The sequence below is a fragment of the Hyperoodon ampullatus genome, assembly GCF_949752795.1.
Source record: "Hyperoodon ampullatus genome assembly, chromosome: 9".
NCBI lineage: Eukaryota > Metazoa > Chordata > Mammalia > Artiodactyla > Ziphiidae > Hyperoodon > Hyperoodon ampullatus.
In genome coordinates this window covers 81,028,204-81,051,948 of record NC_136922.1, presented here as the reverse complement: position 1 = coordinate 81,051,948, position 23,745 = coordinate 81,028,204, and the positions used below count along the sequence as shown (strand labels likewise).

The following is a 23,745-nucleotide window of genomic DNA, read 5'->3' as shown; positions in this document are numbered from 1 at the left end:
TTTTTTTAAATGTAGGACCAGTACTACACTCCAGACCTTACTCAAAGGAGCATGAACTCAGTTTGAACTGCAGGTGGGCCCTGAAGTTAACCTTGGTACACAGGCCTGGAATGACACTGGTATTTTCCTAGGAATAGATGTATGGAAGAGAATCTTTTCATATCCTTTAGGTGTAGGCGGAACCATATCTGTTGCTTTGAAATTGCAAGGAACAGAAATCCTGTGTGGCTTATAGAGGAGCCGCACTTGGATTCATATGGCTTGTCCAGAGGCTCAAATCGCCCGCCACCAGTTTGGCTCAGGAAGGAGAAAACTTCTCCAGGAGGAAGGGTTGTGAGGACTGACCAATCCTAACTAAAAGCAGTGGGCAGTCCAATAACGTTCACTCACTTAAGAGCTGTGTCCTGTCACTAGAGAAAACTCCCATGCCGTTCAGTACTGGAGAGATGTAAGGTTAAGAGGTTTGGTATATGGTGGAAGAGATCAAGAACCTCACATAAAACCTGAAAACAGGGGCAGTCATCCTTGTAAGGAAGGAAGCGCAGTCTCATGCCATTTCAGAGGAGATTGTGTGTATAGGTGGGTTCTTCCACCACCCAGACTTGGTAAATTCATACTGCCAAAATTAGCCTCTTGATGGGAGTATTTAGGTTCATAGGTCATGGATTCAGAACAATCCTGTGGACTGACTAGCATTTGGCAAAGCTAAAAGCAGGGCTGTTTACCTTTTTAAACTTATACTCTTCAGTCTTTGCTGTGGTGCTTGCTGAATATACTGTTGTCTGAGATAACTGAACTATTGCTGTCTGAGCCTGGGAAATCACAAACTTATGAGAAGTGGAAAGACATAAACATGCTAAAAACAAAGATAAAATAGAAAATTTAAAATAATAAAGAAACAATTATTTAAAGAATTAGTTACACAAGAAGACTTAATGAGACAAATGCTACCAAGATTGATGAAAACATGAACAAATAAACGCAATTAGGAATATAAAAATGAGATTTAACTACAGATAGAATAATTTAAACATCGTAAAATTACTTTGAACAGTGTTATGCCATTAGATTATGAAACTTAAATGAAGTGATACTTTTGTTGAAAAACAAGACTGACCCAAGAAGAAATAGAAAACCTGAACTGTTGTCCATTAGGACAGTGAAGTGATAATCCAGATTATTCTACCAAAAGAGACTAAGCTCAAATAGTTTTACCAAACCTTTAAGGAAAGATAATTTCTAAGAACTGTCTCAGAAGTTAGAGAGTGAAAGCTTGTTTGAGGCTAGTATATCTTTGCAAATAACCAAATTGGGGAAATGTAAGAATAGAAAACTAAGGACCAGTCTCATTTTACATGGATGCAGAAACCCTTAATAAAATATTAAATTTCAGTGATATACATCAAGATGAAGTATGTCTTATCCTATGAGTATGTGAATTATTCAATATTAGAAAACTGTTAATATCACCTACCACATTAAGACGTGAAAGAGAAAAATCATGTGATTACATTAATGTAACAGAAATGGCATTAGGATTACATTAATGTAACAGAAATGGCATTTAATAAAATTCAGTGTCTTCTCAGGATGAACAAACCTATTCAAGATAAAAAAGCACTTCTAGAAACTTATTTTTTTTTTATTTTTTGCTTTATAACAAATTTAATCAGTTATACATATACATATGTTCCCATATCCCCTCCCTTTTGCGTCTCCCTCCCACCCTCCCTATCCCACCCCTCCAGGCGGTCACAAAGCACCGAGCTGATCTCCCTGTGCTATGCGGCTGCTTCCCACTAGCTATCTACCTTACGTTTGGTAGTGTATATACGTCCATGCCGCTCTTTCACTTTGTCACAGCTTACCCTTCCCCCTCTCCATATCCTCAAGTCCATTCTCTAGTAGGTCTGTGTCTTTATTCCTGTCTTACCCCTATGTTCTTCATGACATTTTTTTATCTTAAATTCCATATATATGTGTCAGCATACAGTATTTGTCTTTCTCTTTCTGACTTACTTCATCAGAAACGTACAGAAAATATCACTTAATGGGGAGTGAAGATTTTGAAGTTTTTGAAAAATCAGGAGTAAGACAAGGATGGCTGTCATCACTTACTATTACCTACAGGCATACCTCCTTTTATTATGCTTCACTTTATTGCTCTTTACAGATATTTACATTTTTATAAACTGAAGGTTTGTGGCAATCCTGTTCGGAGCAAGTCTTTTAGTGCCATTTTTCCAACATCTGTTGCTCACTTCGTGTCTCTGTCACATATTTGTAATTCTTGTAATATCTCAAACTTTCATTATTATATTTGTTATAGTGGTCTGTGATCAGTGATCTTTGTTACTATTGTAATTGTCTTGGGCGCCACAAGTCGTGACTGTATAAGATGGTGTGTGTGTGTTCTCACTGTTTCACCTACTGGCTGTTCCTGGTCTTTTTTTCCTCTCCTTGGGCCTCCCTGTTCCCTGGGACACACCAATATTGAAATTAGGTCAATTAGTAACCATGCAGTGGTCTCTAAATAGTCAAGTGAAAGGAATAGTTGCACATCTCTCACTTTAAATCAAAAGCTAGGTGTGATTAAGCTTAGTGAGGAAGGCATGTTGAAAGCCACGGTAGGCCAGAAGCTGGGCTTCTTGCACCAAACAGTTAGCTAAGTTGTGAATTCAAAGAAAAAGTTCTTGAAGGAAATAAAAAGTGCTACTACAGTGAATCACTCCTTCTTGTGAATCATAAGAAAGCAAAAAAGGCTTGCTGCTGATAAGGAGAAAGTTTGAGTGGTCTGGATAGAAGATCAGACTACCCAGAACATCCCCGTAAGCCAAAACCTAATCCAGAACAAAGCCCTAACTCTCTTCAATTCAATGAAGAAGTGAGGAAGTTGCAGAAGAAGAGTTTGAAGCTAGCAGAGGTTTGTTCATGAGGTTAAAGGAAATAAGCCATCTCCATAACATAAAAGTGCAAGCTGAAAGCAGCAAGTGCTGATGTAGCAGCTATAGCAGATTCATTCATTGTCCTAGCTAGATACAGAAGATCTTGCTAAAATAATGAAGGTGGCTACAGTAAACAACAGATTTTCAGTATAGACAAAACAGCCTTAAATCAGAAGATGATGCTTTCTAGGACTTTAATAGCTGCAGAGGAGAAGTCAATACCTAGCTTCAAAGAACAGGCTGGCTCTCTTGTTAGGGGCTAATGCAGCTGGTGACTTTCAGTTGAAGCTAATGTTCATTTACCATTCTGAAAATCCTGGGTCGTTAAGAATTATGCTAAATCTACTCTGCCTGTGCTCCACAAATGGAACAACAAAGCCTGGATGACAGCACATCTGTTTACAACATGGTTTACTGAATATTTCAAGCCTACTGTTGAGACCTACTGCTCAGAAAATTCCTTTCAAAATATTACTGCTCATTGACAATGTACCTGATCACCCAAGAGCTCTGAAGACGTACTACAAAATGTTTTCATGCTTGCTAACACAACATCCATTCTTCAGCCCATGGATCAAGTAGTAAGTTTGACTTTCAAGTCTCACTATTTAAGAAAAACATTTCATAAGGCTATAGCTGCCATAGATAGTGGTTCTTCTGAGAGACAGCGGGGCAAAGCCAATTAGAAATCTTCTGGAAAGGATTCACCATTCTAGATGCCATTAAGAACATTCGTGATTCATGGGAAGAGGTCAAAATATCAACATTAACTGGAATTGTTCTTTTTGTTTTTGTTTTTTTGAAGTATAGTTGACTTACAGTTATTTCAGGAGTTTGGAAGAAGTTGATTCCAACTCTCATGGATAACTCAGAAAGGTTCAAAATTTCAGAGGAGGAAGTAACTCAGGTGTGGTAGAAGTAGCAAGAAAACTAGAATTAGAAGTAGAGCCTGAAGATGTGATTGAATTGCTGCAGTCTCATGATCAAACTTTAACTGGTGAGGAGTTGCTTCTTACGGATGAGCAAAGAAAGTATTTCTTGAGATGGAATCTACTCCTGCTGAAGCAGCTGTGAAGATTTTTGAAGTGACAACAAAGAATTTAGAATATTACATAAACGTTATTGAGAAAACAGTGGGAAGGTTTGAGAGGATTGACTTCAACTTTGAAAGAAGTTATATTGTGGGTAAAATGCTATCAAACAGCACTGCATGCACCAGAGAAATCGTTTGAGAGAGTCAATTGATGTGGCAGACTTCATTTAAGAACTGGCCACAGTGACCTCAGTTGTCAGCGACAAACACCCTGATCAGTCAGCAGCAAAAGAAAACACATTGAGGAAGACCCTCCATCAGCAAGAAGATTATAACTCGCTGAAGGCTCAGCCGATGGTTAGCATTTTTTAGCAGTAAAGTATTTTTAAATGAAGGTACATACATTTTCTGATGTAATGCTACTGCACACTTACTAGGCTATAGTATACTGTAACCATAACCTGTATGCATTGGGAAACCCCCCCAAAAGTTGTATGACTCGCTTTATTGCGGTGGTCTGGGATCAAACCCACAGTATTTCCAAGGTATGCCTGTATTGTAATGGAGTAAGAAAAAGAGCATCGTTAAACTTGTAATGGTAAAGTTATACCATCTGCATATATGGAGAGTTTATTTTCTATGTAGACAATTTTAAGGGGACCTATAGAGAAACTAGAAAAAGTAATGACTTCAGGAAGATTATCTAGTTTTTACCCAGCAGACATACAGAAATCTGTAGCACTTTTTTTTTTAACAAATAAAATACATGTTTTTAAAACAAAATTACAATACTTAAAATAAAGTTTATCTTGCTTTTTCACTTACCAAGGGAATTTTCTTAGGTCAGTAGATAGACTTTATAAATTTAATTTTATAGAGAGATTATTTTATTTTGAAAATACATCATAATTTACTTAACTGTTCACATATTTTGGGCTAATTAGATTATTTCCATTTTCATTATTATAAATAACATTGAAATCAATATCTGTAAACAACCCTTTTTAATTCCTTAAGCTAGATCGGAGAGGTAGAATTTCTGGTTCAAAAAAAACTTTCTGAATTTTTTTTTTTAACATCTTTATTGGAGTATAATTACTTTACAATGGTGTGTTCGTTTCTGCTATATAACAAAGTGAATCAGCTATACGTATACATATATCCCCATATCCCCTCCCTCTTGCGTCTCCCTTCCGCCCTCCCTATCCCAGCCCTTTAAGTGGACACAAAGCACTGAGCTGATCTCCCTGTGCTATGCAGCTGCTTCCCACTAGCTATCTATTTCACATTTGGTAGTGTATATATGTCCATGCCACTCTGTCACTTCGTCCCAGCTTACCCTTCCCCCTCCCCGTGTCCTCAAGTCCATTCTCTACGTCTGCATCTTTATTCCTGTCCCAGCCCTAGGTTCTTCAGAACCATTTTTGTTTTTGTTTTTTGATTCCATATATATGGGTTAGCATATGGTATTTGTTTTTCTCTTTCTGACTTACTTCACTCTGTATGAGAGTCTCTAGGTCCATCCATCTCACTACAAATAACTCAGTTTTGTTTCTTTTTATGGCTGAGTAATATTCCATTGTATATATGTGCCACATCTTCTTTATCCATTCATCTGTCGATGTACACTTAGGTTGCTTCCATGTCCTGGCTATTGTAAATAGAGCTGCAGTGAACATTGTGGTACATGACTCTTTGAATTACGGTTTTCTCAGGGTATATGCCCAATAGTGGTATTGCTGGGTCGTATGATAGTTCTATTTTTAGTTTTTTTAGGAACCTCCATACTGTTCTCCATAGTAGCTGTATCAATTTACATTCCCACCAGCAGTGCAAGAGGGTTGCCTTTTCTCCACACCCTCTCCAGCATTTATTGTTTGTAGATTTTTTGATGATGGCCATTCTGACCGGTGTGAGGTGATACCTCATTGTGGTTTTGATTTGCATTTCTCTAATGATTCATGATGTTGAGCATCCTTTCATGTGTTTGTTGGCAATCTGTGTATCTTCTTTGGAGAAATGTCTATTTAGGTCTTCTGCCCATTTTTGGATTGGGTTGTTTGTTCTTTTTGATATTGGAAATCTGTAGCACTTTTATTAAATAACAATAACTTACTAGAAAATGGCAGTAGGAAAAAATAATTCATTTTCAGAAACATCAACACATAAAGTACCTCTTAAATACAAATCCCACCCTAATACTGCAAGGCCCCTGGGGAGAAATATTATGAAATATTACTGAAGAACATAAAAGAGAAATGTACCTTGTTTTTGAACGGGAATAGTCAATTTCATAAAGATAGCATTTATCCTCAGTTTCGTCAGTAAGTCATTACACTTACAACCCCCTAGCAGAGTTTTGCTTTACGTCACTTGATAAGATGATACTGAAATTTATATGGGAAAGCAAAGGGTCAGCAATAGCCAAGACTATATAGAAAAGGAGGAGGAGTGACAAGGGGTGATTTGCCCTACCAGCGTTCCAAGTTATTGTAATTGAGATAGACTGGTATTAGTAGAGGGGCAGGTCAGAAATAAACTCACACATGGATATAAACTTGATGTGCTTTACAGGTGGCATTATATATTTTTCGGAAAGTATCAGTAGACTGATGAATAAACGTTGCTAGGATAATTGACTACCCATATGGAATTAAAGATAATACTGGAGTCTGTCTTCGCATTGTGCACAAATATATTCGAAATATATTAAATACAGAAATGGGAAAAGCAAAAATTTAGAAAAGTGACAGGTAGAAAATCAAGTTAAAAATTTAAGACATCTAGTCTAGAAACAATTCAAAAGTTGTAGAGAGGGTGGGAATAGTAAATTCCATGTCCACTTTATATACTTGTAGGTTAAGAGACTGTTGCATGTATTTTTGGGTTAACTGTATGACTTTTCCTCTTGATTTATGTAGAATATCGGTCATTTAGTTTTCCCACCTGCATAATCTTTGTTAGTGTAATCTCGATCAAATGGACATTAGGACAACAGTAATTGAGTTCTAGGTCTTGCCCAGAACCTAGTGTTATATGTGGATATTACAAACACTTTTGCTTTCTCACATGATAACCTTTTTGTCTTAAGTCTCAAATTAAACCTTGAGTCGTTGGAGACATGAATGTTCTTCTTGCAGTTTGACATGGATGACTAATGTACCAATTACTTTGTGAAACAAGGCTCTTTTTCAATGTATTGAAAAATATCGTGCCAGGAGAGCTAATCAAAAGCTTTACTTTGTTTTGCTCTTGTTTTCGTGGGAGGTCTGTGGGTGTGAAGGAACAAAAAGGACCTGTTTTGTTTTGTTTTGGTTTTTTGCGGTACGCGGGCCTCTGACTGTTGTGGCCTCTCCCATTGCGGAGCACAGGCTCCGGACGCACAGGCTCAGTGGCCATGGCTCACGGGCCTAGCTGCTCCACGGCATGTGGGATCCTCCCGGACCGGGGCACGAACCCGTGTCCCCTGCATCGGCAGGCGGACTCTCAACCACTGCGCCACCAGGGAAGCCCAGGACCTGTTTTCTGAAATTGGCATATACATTAAGAGGATAATATTCATAATAAGCAACTCTATTATCATGCATCCTTTATGAATCATGAAATGCTTTCTCTAATGGGCAGTCACTTACTGTTTAGCTGCAGATGTTAACAGGCATTTATGCAATAGATCAGTAGTTATGTATGTTATATATGGAAAAGTGATACTAAATGTTTTATGTCAATATAGAGACTTCCTTAGAATTAAGGGATTGAGAAAGTCCCTTAAAGACCCTGACATCACTCTTATCTAGTACAATAAGTGAATAAGACTATAAAGATGATGATAGTGGTGGTAACACATATCGGTCTGTGTATGAGCCGAACAGTGTTCTAAATGCTTTAGATACTGTACATTTTTTTGTTTAATCCTCATAAGAGTTCTAAAAGTTTGGTACTGCTAATTTCCCCATTTTACAGGTAAAGAAACCAGGGCATATAAGTTCAAGTAAGCTGCCCAAGGTTGCAGAGCTAGTGTAAATACAGAATTCAAACCTAGGCAGCTTAGCTTCAGAATTAATTAAACCTGTGAAATTTAAATAATTCCTGTTCCTGTTAAAACTAATGAGACCTACTGTGAAACATGATACGAAACAAAGATTTGTTTTTAAATATAGAAATTTAACAGCTCCATGAGCTTCATGAACCTGAGTCAAGGAAGCTTTGTGATCAGATGTGCTGTTTGGCCTGCTTTATTGTAAACTGCATGAAACATACTAGTGAATGTGGTACCTTAGCTTAGGGTATCCGGACTGTGTGTGAATAAACTGCTCCATCTTAGGGCAGGATTTATCCTTTCCTACTGCTCTGCCGTTTACTTCACATTACTTATTTATCACATCAGAGTTCTTGGGTGAGATACAACCTTGACCTCGTCTTTGAATCCCCAGGTACACAGAAAGATTGATTCATGAATATAGAAAATTGGTTTTTTGACCACTGCTCTAGCCTCAGCACTGAGAACTGTGCACATAGTAGGTTCTTGATAAATATTTGCATGAATGAGTGAGAGAATAGTGTAGGTATTGAGTAGGTGGTTCTTGGATTGCCCTCCTGGAGCGTATGTGAAAAATAGGACATGCCAAGTTCTTTGTGTCAGAGAATCACTTTTATTATGAAAAATCAAATAAGTAATTGATTTTACATAAATCAGTATACTAGGCTCTGTAGGAAGACAAAGGAATATAACAAAATCCTGCCCTCAAAGAACTTATAATTGAGAATCAAAAAAGCCTTTATTAGAATGAAAAGTAAATTAATGTTGTTTCAACACCTGCAGAAAAATATCGCCAGGTAGTATATAATTTCCTAAGAAGGGATGTGGAAAAATGAAGAATAGTATGTTTTTCTTAAAAATGTACATAGTACTTGATTTATTTTTATTTTAAAATGTATATATATGATATATACTGTTTTTACTCTAAACTATAAGTACAAGTTTTTTTAATGATAAAAAATTAGAGACAGTTCACAGTAGAAAGAACATGATTTGTACCTGGTTAGTCAGATGGTTTCTAGGGGTTGCGGGATTTGAGTGTGTCTTGGGCTGGGAATAGAAGGCCTCATGGGTTGTTGAGAAAGTTAGTTGTTTAACTATTATTGCTCGTATGATGATAGGGCTTTCTTTGAGGCACTGAAATGAACAAAATTATTCTGATACTTTTCTCTGGATAATGACTATTTGGCTTATGACTTGATACATATCTATATAGGTGTGTGTGTGTGTGTGTGTATATATATATATATATATATATCTTGATATATAAAAGATAATTAAAGGAGCATTTAAAATTTTGTAGAGTCTAGCTGCTTATATATTAGAAATAGTTGTTAGTTTATGGCTGTATATTACTCAATTTTTATATCTTTTTCAGATACAGAGATGTGGATGGAATTCTTGACTTTTAGAGAGAAAATGTGAGACACATGGCCTCTGATCCTGTGATATTAAATAAGCCTTTTTCTGGACAACTGTTGTCAAAGTAATTCTTAGCTGAGGGATGACATGTCAAATCATTGCCTGTTCTATTTTTTTTTAATGGATGACTGTATAATGCAGAGGTTGCCAAAAGCTGCTGATATGTCTTAATATTTTGAAGAATAAGTGCTTGAAAAATCACACATTTGTTGGGGACCCTGAGCAAATTTTATTGTTCTGGGGACAAGGGGAGGAAACAGGATTTACAGAAACAAGATGACACTGCTTCTTCCAAGACATTCTAAATCAAACAAAAGTATAACCAGACATATAAGCATCTAACTACACTTTATAATATATGGCAAAATTAAATGACTGTCAAATAGATACAAAAAAATAGGAGCACGTTGTTTTGACTGGGATGATTGCAAAGGGAGATGGGGATCAGCCTTGAAGGATGAGAAAATATTATTAGGTGGAAAACAGGAAAGAGCCTTCATAAAATTGGAAGGGGGAAAGGGCCCCTTTACTGAGCCCCTCCCATGCTAGCCGTGTGCTTAGTGAATTACAAAGAGATGTGAAATAGGTCATCTGATACTCACTGTGTACCAGAGAGGCAGTCATTTACTTCCCCATCTTACAAATGAGAAAACTGAGGCTCAGTGTGACTTACGTCACACAGCTAGCACATGGCAGAGACTGGGTTTCATGGCAGGTCTGTTGCACATAACTTTGTGCTTCAGTACAGTTTCTGCTAGTGTGATGACTCCATATTCCTGTTTTTTTCTTCTCTGCTGCTTCCAAGGAGTAAGGTTTTTTGACCTGTGAATCAGAAAAACGTAAGGGATCTAAGTGGGAAAATGTTAATCGCCACTGCCCTGCTATTTCTGACTGCTAAGAGCAGAGTTAACCGTACTCCAGGGGACTGGTGTTAGGAAGACAAAGCTTATAAAAACCTTCAATGACCCCGATTGTGGCTTAAGAAGGTCTAGAATCTAAGGGTTTTAGGGCAACTTTGAAATGACAGGGCTCCAGAAGCAGGCTCCTCATCCTTGGTGGTTCTTAACTACAGGAGCAAAATAGTCTGTTCAGAGAACAGGGCAAGTTCTGGTAGTTATTAAAAAGATTCTGCTTTTATTTATTTATTTTTTCCTGTTTTGAGTATATTGCCTTTTCCCCACCCTCTTGAACAAAAATCCAGTCTAAATGATTGAGTTAATATTAAGATGTATTTTGTCCTAGGCTCAAAGAAAGATAACAATACCACCAGTTACCGTCCTTAATCTTTAATCTTGTGTTTGCTGAAGAATGTTCAGCTACTTTCTCTATCCTCTTAGTGCACAGGCTGTGGTGTGAGGTTTTCCCCCATTACTTTCCAAACTACTAGTAATGTTTTTCTACTCTGTTGATTGCCATTCTGTCTTCTAACTTGGCAGATTGAATGAGAAGAAAAAGTTGTTTTCAATTTAGTGTTAAAGTTTTGTAGACCTTGACTTGAATTCAGAATGTGGAAGAGAGTGTAATTTATGTAGTTTGATTTATACCCATTAAAGTTTAAGAGAATTTGGTCATATTCCAAGTGCTCATTTGTCTTATTAGCATTCAGGTACAGCTATAAGAAATTCAGCTTTATGAGTATTAAATCTGTGGAAGAATTAAAGGTTAAACTTATTATGTATATTTAACTGTTGCTCTAACTAAAATGATCACCCTTACGAAGATAAAATTAAGTAGATGCATTATTGCATGAGTAATATTACAGGTTAGAATTTGGAGGATAAGACACTATCAATTTAATTAACCTTCATTGAGAACTTACGATGTGCTGGAAACTGGGTATTGAAAGAATGAGAATAAGATTTAGTCCCAGAGCTGGAGATTAATAGAGTAGATCATTTTGTAGAGGGAACTATATCAGCTGCTGTATAAAAACTCACTGTATATAAGGGCAGTATTCTTTTATAAACTACTTTTTTAAAAGGTCCTTATCTGTCATTGCTCAGGAGTCTAGATAGGCTAAGCAACTGAGGTCTCAGCTGTACTGAGTCTTGAATGTGTGGTCACCTCGGGATTATGGAGACATCTCTGCTCATCTTGGGTGCTCGCAAATGTTTGCCCATCTGTAAGTTGACTTAGGGTAGCCTCATCTGGGGCACCTGTGTCCTTCTCTGTCAGGCTGGCCTTATTTGTTGGAGGACAGTGGGGTCCCAAGAGTGAGGGGAGGAGTGCAAGGCCTCCTGAGGCTTAGGCTCAGAACTCGCACATCATCACGTCCGTGCCAGTCTGTTCACCAGCTTGAGTTATCAGGCCATCCGAAATCAAGGGGTATAGAGGTAAATCCCACCTCCTGATGGAAGGACCTGCTAAGTCACATTGCAGAGGGCATCACTGGGAGGGAAGTAATTGGGCCATTTTGTGATTAGTGTTCCTACCGTTGGGACAGAGTTTTGTAAAAGGAACAAAGCCTGTCTAAGGTCTTATATAGTGACTGCTGCAATAGGAGCACAGGAAACTATAAGCCCTTTGAATTGAAGAAGCATACATTTCAGGACTGATAACAGTAGAAAATGAGGCTGGATTGAAGGAAAGAGGACCAGGTTGGAGAGGCTTATATTTGCATTTCTAGAAGCTTGGGTGTTACCCTTTGGATAGAGGGAGCCATCTAAGGTTTTAGGCAAACAGGAATGCCATTGTAAATTTCATTTTTTTCTGTAGGTTGCTCTGGCAACAATGAATTCAAGGTGAGCAAAACATTGATGGAAGATTAGATGCTGTTGCAAAACTCTAGATTGTGGAAAGATTATGAAGGCCAAACTAAAGCAGTGGAAAGCATTCAAGTGTGGTAAACCTGATCATGTTAGTCATTCATTCAGACAGACTTCTTTGAGCCAGGTGCTGTGTTAGGTGTTTGAGAACCATCAGTGAGAATTCCCCTTCTTTAATGTTGCAAAGGCTTCTTGGAGCTTTGGACTTCTGGAACTCTTACACAAGTTACCCTTTCATCATGCATCCCACTGTTAGAGGCGTGCAGATAAATAGAGAAGAATAGTAATCCTGGCTTACATAGCGAAGAAATCGTGGCTAGTGATATGGTGATTTAATATGTCTGTCTTGGCTATTTTTTCTTTCTAGTATACTTAGTTACCAGAGATTTTAGTGATATTGAAAGTTATTTTATTGGTTAATATAAAGAATAATGAATAGGAGCCTGAGTAAATTTTGTGACTTTTACACATCTGTACCTGCCTCTAGTATAGTATGTGGTTGTGAAAGTAATTCAAAGATTCATATATTAGTTTTTTAATTTCCTGTATTTCATTTTAGTATATTCAGAACACTTTCCTGGGTTCAGAAATATTAAGTGGAAAAAGTGTATTTGTATGTGGAGAATTATTTTTTTATCGCATATGTCTGGGAGAATATGTGGGAGTAGAGACTAATTTACGGGAGAAATTTAGAAGAAATTTTTATAAGGATTTACAGATTTGCAATCGAAGATAATAACGTTTTAAAGTAAGTTTTGCCTTTAAAAATCTTTAGAAATAAAGATATCTCTTTCAGAGAGTATTTATCATTAGCATTACTTGCTATTTTGTTGTTCTCAGTAAACTACTTAGAGTCAGTATTCTCTTCCTGTCAAAGCCCATTATGATGCGTTTAATTACTCACAGAAACCCTATACAGTTGTTTTCTTAAGAATAAATGCAAATCCAGTGTGTTTTGTGGATTCCTAGAGATCTCTAATAATATCATAGCCCTGGATACGGTGACTTGTGAGGTAATTTACTGAAGTCTCTTCAGTATTCCCTGCATTTAGAGATAGATACATTACAAAGCATTGCCCAGATAGTTTTGGGCTATTTTTCTTCTCAAAGTAGAGATTTCTGGACGTTTGAGCATTCTTAACAGAGGTTGATGAATAGCGGAGGGATAGAGATCAACTGATTCCCACCCCCACCCCCACCAAGTTAATGAAATTGATAACCTTCTTGAATTTTAATTAGAACCTAGAAGTTAAGATATATATATGCATGTACCTAATTGGTGTATAACTCCTTCTTCTACCTAGATGATGACCCCTGAGAGCAGGGCCGTGCTGTGTCCCTGGTAACATAGGCTCCGGCTCATATCAGTACCTTCTGTATAGTGAATATTATGTGTTTGTTGTGGTTAATGGTTATTTAAGTATCATTCCTTTGGGTAAACCTCAGGAACTTTGTTTACCTACTCACCTTCCAGTTCATACCTTTTCCCTTTGGGGGCAGGGCACTGATTACCTTCATGTTCCCTCCTGCCATGTGCTCAGTCAGGGAAGGGGTTTTCCATAGCAGGATAAATCGTGGTTAACCTTAGCTGATCATGATAATTCTACTCTGATTTCCAGGGGTTCCATTAAGCATGGGTCTCTAAAGCACTGCTAGCCAGAGAGACATTAAAGGAAGTCTAGTAGGTTTCTGGAAAAGAAAATTGTCTTGCTCTTATGTAGAGAGACGGGAGAAGAAAAGGCTCTTTGTGCTTCTGAATGTGGTCTGCCTGGAACAGCAGTAGCCACCTTGGGGGATAATGAAATGGGAGAAAAATCAAGAGAAAAATATACTATAAGAAATATAATATAAAAAATATAAATATAACTATTTTAAAAATCGAGAGAAAAATATAAGAAATACAATATAAAAATATATTATTATTAAAAATATATATAATATAAAAAATATATATAAGAGAAAAATCAACATACTGTCCTTAAAGAGGCAGAGTGGCAAGGTGGAACAGGCAGGCATTTTTGAATGTGATCAGCCAACCTTAGTATATTTCAGTCTCCCTTGGTTGAACCTGGCAGGTAGGCTAATGAAACCCTCTTTAATACTTGGCTGTTATAAAGATAGAAAGTCTATATATTGAATAAATGGTCTAAAAGTCACAGATTAGAGTAAAATCAGTTATCCATTTTCCACTCCTTCTCCCACCCCACTGCCCACTTCCCTGCTTTCCTGTTCAGACATCCTGGCCCCAGCATAGAAGACTCTTGGATCCGGTCCTGATCAAATGGATGCAATTTTTAATCAGGCTTCATGGACTAATAGGCACTTGTGCAGGTGTCCACTGTTTCTATTTCAAAGAAAACAGGAAGCAGAGACTGGTTGAGGAATCCTCCTTGATGGATGTTTTGCCAATTATAAACTTTGTGATAAGAGCTCAGGCCTCATTTCTCAGGGACAAGTGAGTTTTGGGACGATTCCTCCCTCCCAAGGCTATTATCGACATTTTGGGTCAGAAAATTACTTATCGCACAGGGCTGTTTCGTGCATTATAGAATATTTATCAGTGTCCCTTACCTCTACCCACTAGATGCCAGTAGTACTCCCCCATTGTGACAATCAAAAATGTCTCCAGAAATAGCCAAATATTTCTTGGGAGGTAAAAGTATCCCCCACTTGAGAACCACTACGTTAGAGAGAAAGGATTGTTTTTTGTAGGTGCGTTTGTCCTAAGACTCAGGCGAAAGAGAGGGGGGAAGTTCTAACTGCCATTGCCTTAACCGCTTCCTCATATGGTGAGAAAATACAATGAATTACTAAGTTTTTCAAACTGGTCTTTTCAACTATATGAAGAACCTTTAGATTTGAGATGTTTTGAGCTAACATATAGTTACCACTTAAACTCCTTCAACCTTGAAAATCAGCAAACTAAAAAAGCAAAGTTAGGATTTAAAAACTAATGTAATTCTATCTTCAAATGTTAAATAATCGTATATTTAACAAACAGCCTCTGATATGATGATGATAACTGTCTTCGTGGTAAGGCTTCACTTTGCTAATAAATAAGCCAGGATTTCACACTCTGTTTGAACTTGGGAAAAGTCTACATGTAAAGACATTTCAGATGTGAACTGAAATGTTGCCTGCATAAAATTCTGTGCATGGGGCAAGTTGATTGGTTCCAATTTTATTTTTAACATCAAATGTTAACTAAAATATTACAGACCAGGGAGTACAGTAATTCCTTTTGTGAAAACGACAGAATTCTTAACATGCCTCTGATTTAAATATTGCTGTCTCTTTCACACACAAGCAAATGGAGGCTGTCTTTTCTTTCTGACATGCATAGCATGTGTCCTGTATACAGTAAATAATGTTTGAATGAGTGTTGCCAATTTATTGACTCCTTGAGTGAAGTCAGGAGAAGATTTAAAATAAACGCAAACAAGCTTTAAAGCAGTAAAGATTCTACAGTTTGCATCAACTAAGTAATGGAGTGACTTGTGATAGCTGTGGTCATCCTTTGCTCTGCCTACTACTACCCTTCCGGTTACCATGTATGTTAATTCAACCTTTAAAGTAACTTGATTTGTCTGTCTCTACATCCTTACTGCTATTTCAAGAGTCCCAGCCACTGTCTTCTTTTGCCTAAAGGAAGACACTCATCAATTTATTCTCCTCTTCCTCCAATCCATTTTCCACTTCAGGAAGCCAAAATGCACTTTTAAAAACGTGAACATTTTGAAACACTGAAGTCACCTCCCCAGGTTGAAACCCTTCAGTGTGTTTCTCTGGTCCTTGGGACATAAGCCACAATCCTTGGTCTATGGTTCATGATCCTGAACCTCTGACTGCTGTTGGCCTTGCCTTCCCTCATCACCTTAACTTTTGCCTCTCTTGCTTTGCCAAACTCATGTTCCTTCAGATCCTTTAACTTGCCATGTTCCTTGCTATCTTAGGGTCTTGAAATTGCCGATTCCTCTGCCCGGAATCTCCTCAGCTCATACTTTGCTGGGATAATTCTGATGTATCTTTTCAGACTGACTATCACTTTCTTAGAGAGCAATGCCCTGGGCCTCTGGCCTCGAATCAAAGTTTGGGTCCCCTTTACATTTGTTCTTTCTTTTGATACTCTGTTTTCCTTTCAGAGCTCTTATCACAACTTGCAGTTACACGTTTGTGTTTTTGTTTAAAATCTGCCCTCACCAGATAATCTCCACAAAGTAGGTGTATGTGTCTTCTCCAACATATGACCCATACTTAGTACTTGCCCAGCACATAGTATAGGTTCTTGGTAGTGATTTTAGTGAATAAAGTTGAATTCACCTTGCAAGATGGCGATACATCAGACTAACAGTATAAGTTTATATTACATTACCCTCTTTAGGCCTGGGATAAGCATTTAATGTTGCAAGAGAGAGGGAATGATTTGTTCCTGCTTCCCATAGAATGGCATATTGGGGAGCACAGAACCATATCTGAGAACTGGTGACTGGACAGGGACATACACTCATACATGAATGATTTCTCTTTTGCCTTATAGATAGGAAAACAATGAGCAAAAAGTGTTTAGGCAGCTTTTCAGCCTATCCAGAAGTAGAAAAGAAACTCAAAGTATTTTAAAAATTTATTTTTTTTTTTGCTTTAGAGTTTATTCAGATTAGTACCTATCATGAGTCATTGCTGCCTAGCTTTTTGGCCAATAGGATTTCAGTATGCAGTGCACTAATATAAACTCTTGGATTGGCTTAACTACCTCTGATGTCACAATTTCCCCATTAGGAAGTCACAATTTTCTTGAAATAACATTGTACTAATAACAAATCTTGTTATTCTGTTTCATCATGAGAAAGATAATCTACCAAAAATAAAAAGGCTGGAAGGAGCAAGATATCTTTGATCCACGCAGGCCTTTTCCATTTACGTGCTTTAATTATCTACTGCCAGCACTTGAAGATAGCTTCTTTGCTTTCTTTTACAACGGATGTCTTTTTTTTCTTCATGTTTGTCCGTTAATAGCAAATGGAAGAATGAGCCTACTTAGAATTACTCCTTCAATTCATAGTTCTGTTTCATCTCGACTGTTGAGGCTTAGCATCTTTCTACTACTTAGCCTTCCTGACTCAAAAGGAAAAGCCATTTGGACAGCCCACCTGAATATAACGGTTCAGGTGGGAAATCGGATTATATCAGAATCAGGAGAGAATGGAGTGTTCGGGTATCATTCTCCTCTGGAAACGGTGTCTGGTGTGGTGGTAATTCCTGAAGGATGGACTCAGCACGCTTGTAATCCTATGACCAATTTCAGCAGGCCTGAGCGAGCAGACTCTTGGCTGGCCCTCATTGAACGAGGAGGCTGTTCTTTCACACACAAAATCAACATGGCAGCAGAGAAGGGAGCAAATGGGGTGATCATCTATAACTCTCCAGGTACGGGCAACACAGCATTTCCCATGTCTCACCAGGGAACAGAAAATATAGTCGCAGTGATGATAGGCAACCTGAAAGGCATGGAACTTTTGCATTTGATTCAGAAAGGAGTCTATATGACGATCATCATTGAAGTGGGGAGAATGCACGTGCCCTGGCTGAGCCATTATGTCATATCTCTGTTTACCTGTCTGACTGCCACAGTGGCCTACCTGTTCCTGTACTGTACCTGGAGACCTCGAGTGCCCAATTCTTCCACCAGGAGGCAAAGACAGATAAAGGCAGATGTGAAGAAAGCTATTGGACAGCTTCAACTGCAAGTGCTCAAAGAAGGGGATAAGGAACTAGATCCAGATGAAAACAGTTGTGTTGTTTGCTTTGACATATACAAGCCTCAAGATGTAGTACGTATTTTAACTTGCAAACATTTTTTCCATAAGGCATGCATCGACCCCTGGCTTTTAGCCCATAGGACATGCCCCATCTGCAAGTGTGACATTCTGAAAACTTAAGAAACCCAGAGAATCTCCTGAAGATGTAACTGAGTCTTACCAAAGGTTACAATTAAGATGAATTCTCTTTTAGCACATTATGTAGAGAGAAAATTCAACTGCAGCTTGTCTACGCAAGTACTAAAGAGGGTGACATTTGTGTGCTTTAAAAATAAAACTCCATATCGTGTGCATCTATTTGAACATGTTGTTTTTCTAGTGTTTTGTTATACATTTTTGCCTTTATCTAAATAAGGACATTAGTATACATTAAAAGCAAATTAGTCTTGATTTTCAAATTACAATGATTGTGACATTGATGCCACAGAGAATTAGTCATAATATTTTAAAGTTTCTTTATACTAATTTTTATACTTTGCTTCCATATGTTTACTTTTTGATATCTAATAATACTTCTATTCAGTAAACTTCATTATAGGTTTAGATCTTGATTTAATTTTCCATGGTTAATTTTATTAATACCCAGAAAATCTGGTTGCCAAAGCTATTGACTGGGTAGGTAATGTGTTCCAAATAATTATTTTAGATGGTAACACTTCTGGCTATGTAACTAAAAATATTTTAAATTACTATAGGCCTGGGCTTCCCTGGTGGCGCAGTGGTTGAGAGTCTGCCTGCCGATGCAGGGGACACGGGTTCGTGCCCCGGTCTGGGAGGATCCCGCATGCCGCGGAGTGGCTGGGCCCGTGAGCCATGGCCGCTGAGCCTGCGCGTCCGGAGCCTGTGCTCCGCAACGGGAGAGGCCACAGCAGTGAGAGGCCCGCATACCGCAAAAAAAAAAAAAAAAAAAAGAAAAAAGAAAAAAAAAAATTACTATAAGCCTAATTTAGGGCAGCATTATAAAAAAAAAAAAATCACCTTGTTTGCCAGAGCCCTTTAAATCCTAGCATAGTGAATCGGCTATGGTTGCAAATTTTCCTTCTAGAATTGACTCTAGTAAATGCTCCTCTTAAGATGGTGGTATGTGTCTATTTGGGACATTTTGATAATATAGACCTAGAGCATAACTGCAATTTTGTTCATTTGCCTTTCCAAATTGTATCTCTTGCCTTATTTTGCCTCTTCCTTTTTTCTGGTAGATAAACACCTGTATAACAATGAGAGGCCTGAAGATGTGGGTTTTGTTGTTTTGATGAAAATCTCTCTGGATAATATGCTAAAGCATTGATGTCCAACTCAAATGGCAATTTGTGAGTCAACACACTGTGTGCCTCACTGTCTTTTTTAAAGAGTGGGTATGTGGAAATCAGATTAATGGTCTTTGGGAAAGAAAATCGACCACTGTGAGCCGAAGGTGTCACATCAATGTTCTTTTCTTTTAATGCCACTTTTTGTTGGGCCTTTAGGGACCATTTCTCCTTCCTCTTTTCTACTTTGAGCTGGCATGTTGTTGACTGATATTTCATAAGAATACACTAGATCCCGTAGTCCTGGTGAGACCCAACCTAAAGTGTCTCTTAGTACCCTATGCATAGAGGTCAGAGACATTTATGTCCAAGGTCAAAATCCTTGGCTTTGGTTTCCTAGTTGGTGAATAAGAACCGCTGAGAGATACCCCTGAGAAAGTGTATGGCAGTGCCAGTGACTGCCCGTATTTGTTAGTTCACATGTCATTCTTTGGCTTTGAAGTCATATTGTGGCATTGGCCGAAGTGTAGCAAGCATATAGGCAGAACTGACAGTGTATGTGGGGTCTTCCACCAATGATGTTTGTTGATTTGGGCAAACATTTTGTTAAAAGCATCTATGACCTTTAACAATCACTGCTGTCAGTGGTTAAATTTAAGTGAGGACCTTGGAGTTTTTCTTTTTAAAATCTATAGCTATATTTTTGTTCAAAGTAAATTGTGCTAAACTAATATTGCTATATTTAATCTTTTCCCCTACACCCGTCCTCCTCTTCCCTCAAAATATTGTGAGATTACTAACAGATGTCAAGGTCTGCAGAGAAATGAGATTAGTCTTTTCTGTCTTTACTGCTGTCATCCCTATGTATAATCAGTGTAAGAGTGAGGGTAGTGAGGCTGAAGTAGTTTAACGGGATGCCCTACTTCTAAAAGTTAAATCAAAACCAAACCTGTCCAACAAATTTCTGAGCAAGCTTTATTAAATAAATTCAGTTCAAAAATTTACATGATAGATAAATTTGCACTGTGACCAAATGTGAGTTAAAAACAGTGTTACTTACCACTTTTATCCCATATCTGGTCATAGTGCTAATTTTTAATTATCATTCATGGTTTTAAAACTTGCCATTTTGATACAGATATTTACTTCATTGATTGTGAAGGAGAGTGTTAATCGTATGGCCTTTCTTGCATATACTTTCAGGTTTTAAAATGCGTTGCATTATATAATTTTTAATATTCTTTACTTTAACGTGATACCAGGTAACATTACATGTAGTAGCTCAAGGATTGAATCCATCCTGTAACAACACTGAAATTACCCATAGCAACATTTGAAACAGCCAAGCCAATAAATGTACAGCATGCTCTAAGCTCTTACCTAATTGGCCGTGTTGTCTTTTATGTCATAATCATGCCACCCAACAGTAAGCAGTATGTAGAGTTACAGTAGTGAGACTGGGATTTTTTTTTCAATCTAAAGTTTTTCTCTTTCTCTCAAAAAAAATCTGAAACTCATAAGACATCTTTAAGAATTTCTTACAAAAACATGCTGGAAGACAGTGGAACTTGTTTTCATCCAGAAGGTTTTTTTCATTTTAATATTTTATGTTGATTGTCAGCAGATGTAGAAGCCACATCTTTTTGTTGGGTTAGTCCTTCAGTCACTAAGAGAGAGATGCGTCTACTCAAGATTGGCACTCGGAGAAACAACACTGCCTCTTCCTGGCTCATGAAATTCGGTTTCCTTTGGCTGCTTAGCCAGCACTGTTGCAGAGCCAGCGCTGTTTGGACCGCTTACATGAACATATCATTTCACGTTGGGAATCACGTGTTGTCAGAGTTGGGGGAGACTGGAGTGTTTGGAAGAAGCTCTGCTCTGAAGAGAGTGGTGGGAGTTATCGTGCCTCCAGAGGGAAAAAGGCAAAATGCATGTAACCCCAGTACCGGTTTCAGCACATCGAAGAACTCGGAGACATGGCTCGCACTTGTTGAACGGGGAGGCTGTACCTTCACGCAGAAGATCAAGGTGGCCGTGGAGAAGGGAGCCAGCGGAGTGATCATCTATAACTTGCGAGGAACTGGCAATCAGGTTTTTCCCATGTCTCATCAGACGTTTGAAGACATCGTTGTGGTGATGATTGGTAACTTGAAAGGCATGGAGATTTTGCGTTTAATTCAGAAGGGAGTTCACGTTACAGTCATGATTGAGGTGGGAAGAAAACACATCATCTGGATGAATCACTATTTTGTCGCTTTTGTGATCGTCACAACCGCTACACTAGTGTATTTCATCTTTTATCATATTCGAAGACTTTGGGTAGCAAGGATTCAGAACGGGAGATGGCAGCGGTTAACAACTGATCTCAAGAAAGCATGTGGCCAGCTTCAACTTCGGGTACTTAAAGAGGGGGACAAGGAAGTAAGTCCAAATGGAGATAGCTGTGTAGTTTGCTTTGAACTCTATAAGCCTAATGATACAGTTCGTATTCTGACTTGTAAACATTTTTTCCACAAGAACTGCATTGACCCCTGGATTCTAGCCCATGGGACATGCCCCATGTGCAAATGTGACATTCTTAAAGCTTTGGAGATTCAGGTGGATGTTGAAGATGGAACAGAATCTTTGCAAGTTCTAATGTTGAATGAATTGCCTGGTATCCTATCACCTCGTGAAGAGGGCACAAATAATGAACTTCCTCCTGCAGGAAGGTCAAATAAAGTGACCCACGTGGAGGAGGAATACCCTACTTCTCAGAACGATGGCCCTTCTAATTCAGTAGCAGCAGACGTTCATCCTCCACCTTGACAGCATGACCTTTGAGGAAGTGGATTAAACCTGTCTGTGAAATCAGGTCCTAAGTACTAACAAGCAGTTTGTCTGAAGTGTGGTTTTTGTGTCTTTTTTTTTTTTGTTACTTCGGTAGTTTTCTACATTCTTTGTCCAGTCTCAGAGACAGAAAAAAAGTACTAGCAGGATTTTTTCCCCCCATTTTTCACCTTTGCTAAATGTAACTTTTTGTCAGTGTGTGTTACTCCTGTGAGTATATATGTTTATTTCTGTATGCACATGAATGTTAAACCAAGGATGAACTTTGCTTTTTATTTTTTTGGCCACAACGTGCAGCTTATGGGATCTTAGTTCCCCGACCAGGGATTGAACCCAGGCCCCCGCAGTGAAAGGTGCCAGGTCTTAACCTCTGGACCGTCAGGGAATTCCCAACCAAGGACAAAGTTTATTCCCTAAATTTTTTTGTATATATATATATATATATATATATATATATATATATATATATATATATATATGGCTTTATTTTGGTAAGAAAATTGTTAACATATTTACACATTCCTTATATTACAGAAACTATCAATGAAGTTTGAAAAACATAAATTACCTTTTATATACTAGGAGGAACAAAATTTAGCTTTTGACATTTATAGTACAGTATACTAATTTTGAAGTCATTGTGCTGTGTTTTCTTCATTCTTGGCATGAAAATTTTGCTGTATAGAATTTTAGTATTTTGACAAATAGTTCTGTTCAGCCATGAGTACATCTTATGTGATCTGCATATATATAATGATAGAAATTTTAAAGGTAAAATGCTAGCACTCCTTAAGTGAATAGGAGATATTTCAGTGCCCAGTATTGCTTATCATAATTGTTACATGTTCATAATGTATAGAAAGACTTAAATGGAGAATTCCTATATTTAGTAATAGTGTATTTATTTCCCATGTGTCCCACCCTACTCCCTAGCAATTACATAATACAGTTTAACTATGTCATATTATTTTGTAGATAAGTACCACAATGTAGAAGTTATTATGACATATTGGGCTTGTTTGTTTTGTTCACTGTATTCCTAGGATGCAGCACAGTGCCGGACCCTCAAATATTTGAGTAAATGAATAATTATTATCTTTTAAATAATGTAACTGTTATGTGTTAATCTGAAAAACTGGACAGTTTTATCCCAGTCATACAAAATAATGGGAACATAATCCTGAAAATTTTCATCCCAAATCGCTTTGGAAAATATAGAAAATTACAATTTTTAGCCCAGAACTCACTATTACAATTTAGCATGTGTAATTTTAACAAAGGTCTTTGAACTCTCCAGGGCTGACACAGGGATTTGATTTCTTGTGCAACCCTAGAGAGAGCTTTATTAATAGGAATTTCATGAGTTGCTCAGTGCTAACAATACTGGAATCCAGAGACTGGCAGGAGGGCAGTAGTTGATTCTAACTGCAATGCCGAAGAAGACTATTTAAAGGAGGAAGGACATTCCTCGAAGGCCAGGGAGAACTGAGACACAGCACAAACTAGGCAAATGGCCAGATGGGGGTGATGCCTTGCTTGGTACATACAGGCTTTTTTTTTTATATACCCAACCATGGAGAGGTGTTTTGATGAAATTAATCCCAGGAGCTGCTCTTTGAAGGACTTGCATAGCACCAAGGCTGCTGAAGGAT

At 37.9% G+C, this 23,745-nt stretch overlaps 3 protein-coding genes across 22 annotated transcripts in view; all 3 read left to right on the top strand.

Annotated features, from left to right (window-relative positions):
- The window catches only part of CADPS2 (calcium dependent secretion activator 2), a gene marked incomplete at its 3' end in the record, with an annotated part of 487,123 nt that overhangs the window by 130,016 nt on the left and 333,362 nt on the right, over positions 1–23,745 (top strand). The gene's annotated exons all lie outside the window — the stretch shown is intronic.
- Positions 17,226–18,137, top strand: RNF148 (ring finger protein 148; the record flags this gene model as incomplete). Its single annotated transcript, XM_079711797.1, has 1 exon — positions 17,226–18,137. The coding sequence occupies one exon, from the start codon at positions 17,226–17,228 to the stop codon at positions 18,135–18,137; it is 912 nt and encodes a 303-aa protein (XP_079567923.1).
- On the top strand, positions 20,925–22,072 carry RNF133 (ring finger protein 133; the record flags this gene model as incomplete). Its single annotated transcript, XM_079711681.1, has 1 exon — positions 20,925–22,072. Exon 1 carries the CDS (start codon positions 20,942–20,944, stop codon positions 22,070–22,072), a length of 1,131 nt encoding a protein of 376 aa, XP_079567807.1. The 5' UTR covers positions 20,925–20,941.